The sequence below is a fragment of the Myotis davidii genome, unplaced genomic scaffold (genome assembly GCF_000327345.1).
Source record: "Myotis davidii unplaced genomic scaffold, ASM32734v1 scaffold3578, whole genome shotgun sequence".
NCBI classification, from domain to species: domain Eukaryota; kingdom Metazoa; phylum Chordata; class Mammalia; order Chiroptera; family Vespertilionidae; genus Myotis; species Myotis davidii.
Genome location: NW_006289094.1, coordinates 566,687 through 566,924, shown reverse-complemented (window position 1 = coordinate 566,924; position 238 = coordinate 566,687). Strand labels below are relative to the sequence as shown.

Below are 238 nucleotides of genomic sequence, written 5' to 3'. Positions count from 1 at the left end.
TCTGGAAGGCGCAGGATCTTGTCTTTACGGACAGCTCACGTTCAGGGCAGTCTGATGGGTCGCGGCACTTTCTGATTCCAGGACGGGATCCTGAACCCTCACGCGGCCTCCTGCACCTGTGCCGCCTGCTGCGACGACATGACCTTGGTGAGTGCAGAGGTCAAGCGCCTGGCGGCCCTGGCGCCCCTCCACCTTCCTCTGCCCTGCACAGAGGTTGTCCTTACTCCTCTTGGGCGTG

General features: G+C 62.6%; 1 protein-coding gene across 1 annotated transcript in view; it reads left to right on the top strand.

The window, feature by feature from the left end:
• DEAF1 (DEAF1, transcription factor) overlaps window positions 1-238 on the top strand; it is a 30,560-nt gene that overhangs the window by 18,316 nt on the left and 12,006 nt on the right. The window contains 1 exon segment of the mRNA XM_015562398.1: window positions 1-147. This exon segment is cut by the window's left edge and continues 12 nt beyond it. Coding sequence (XP_015417884.1) covers window positions 1-147 — 147 coding nt within the window.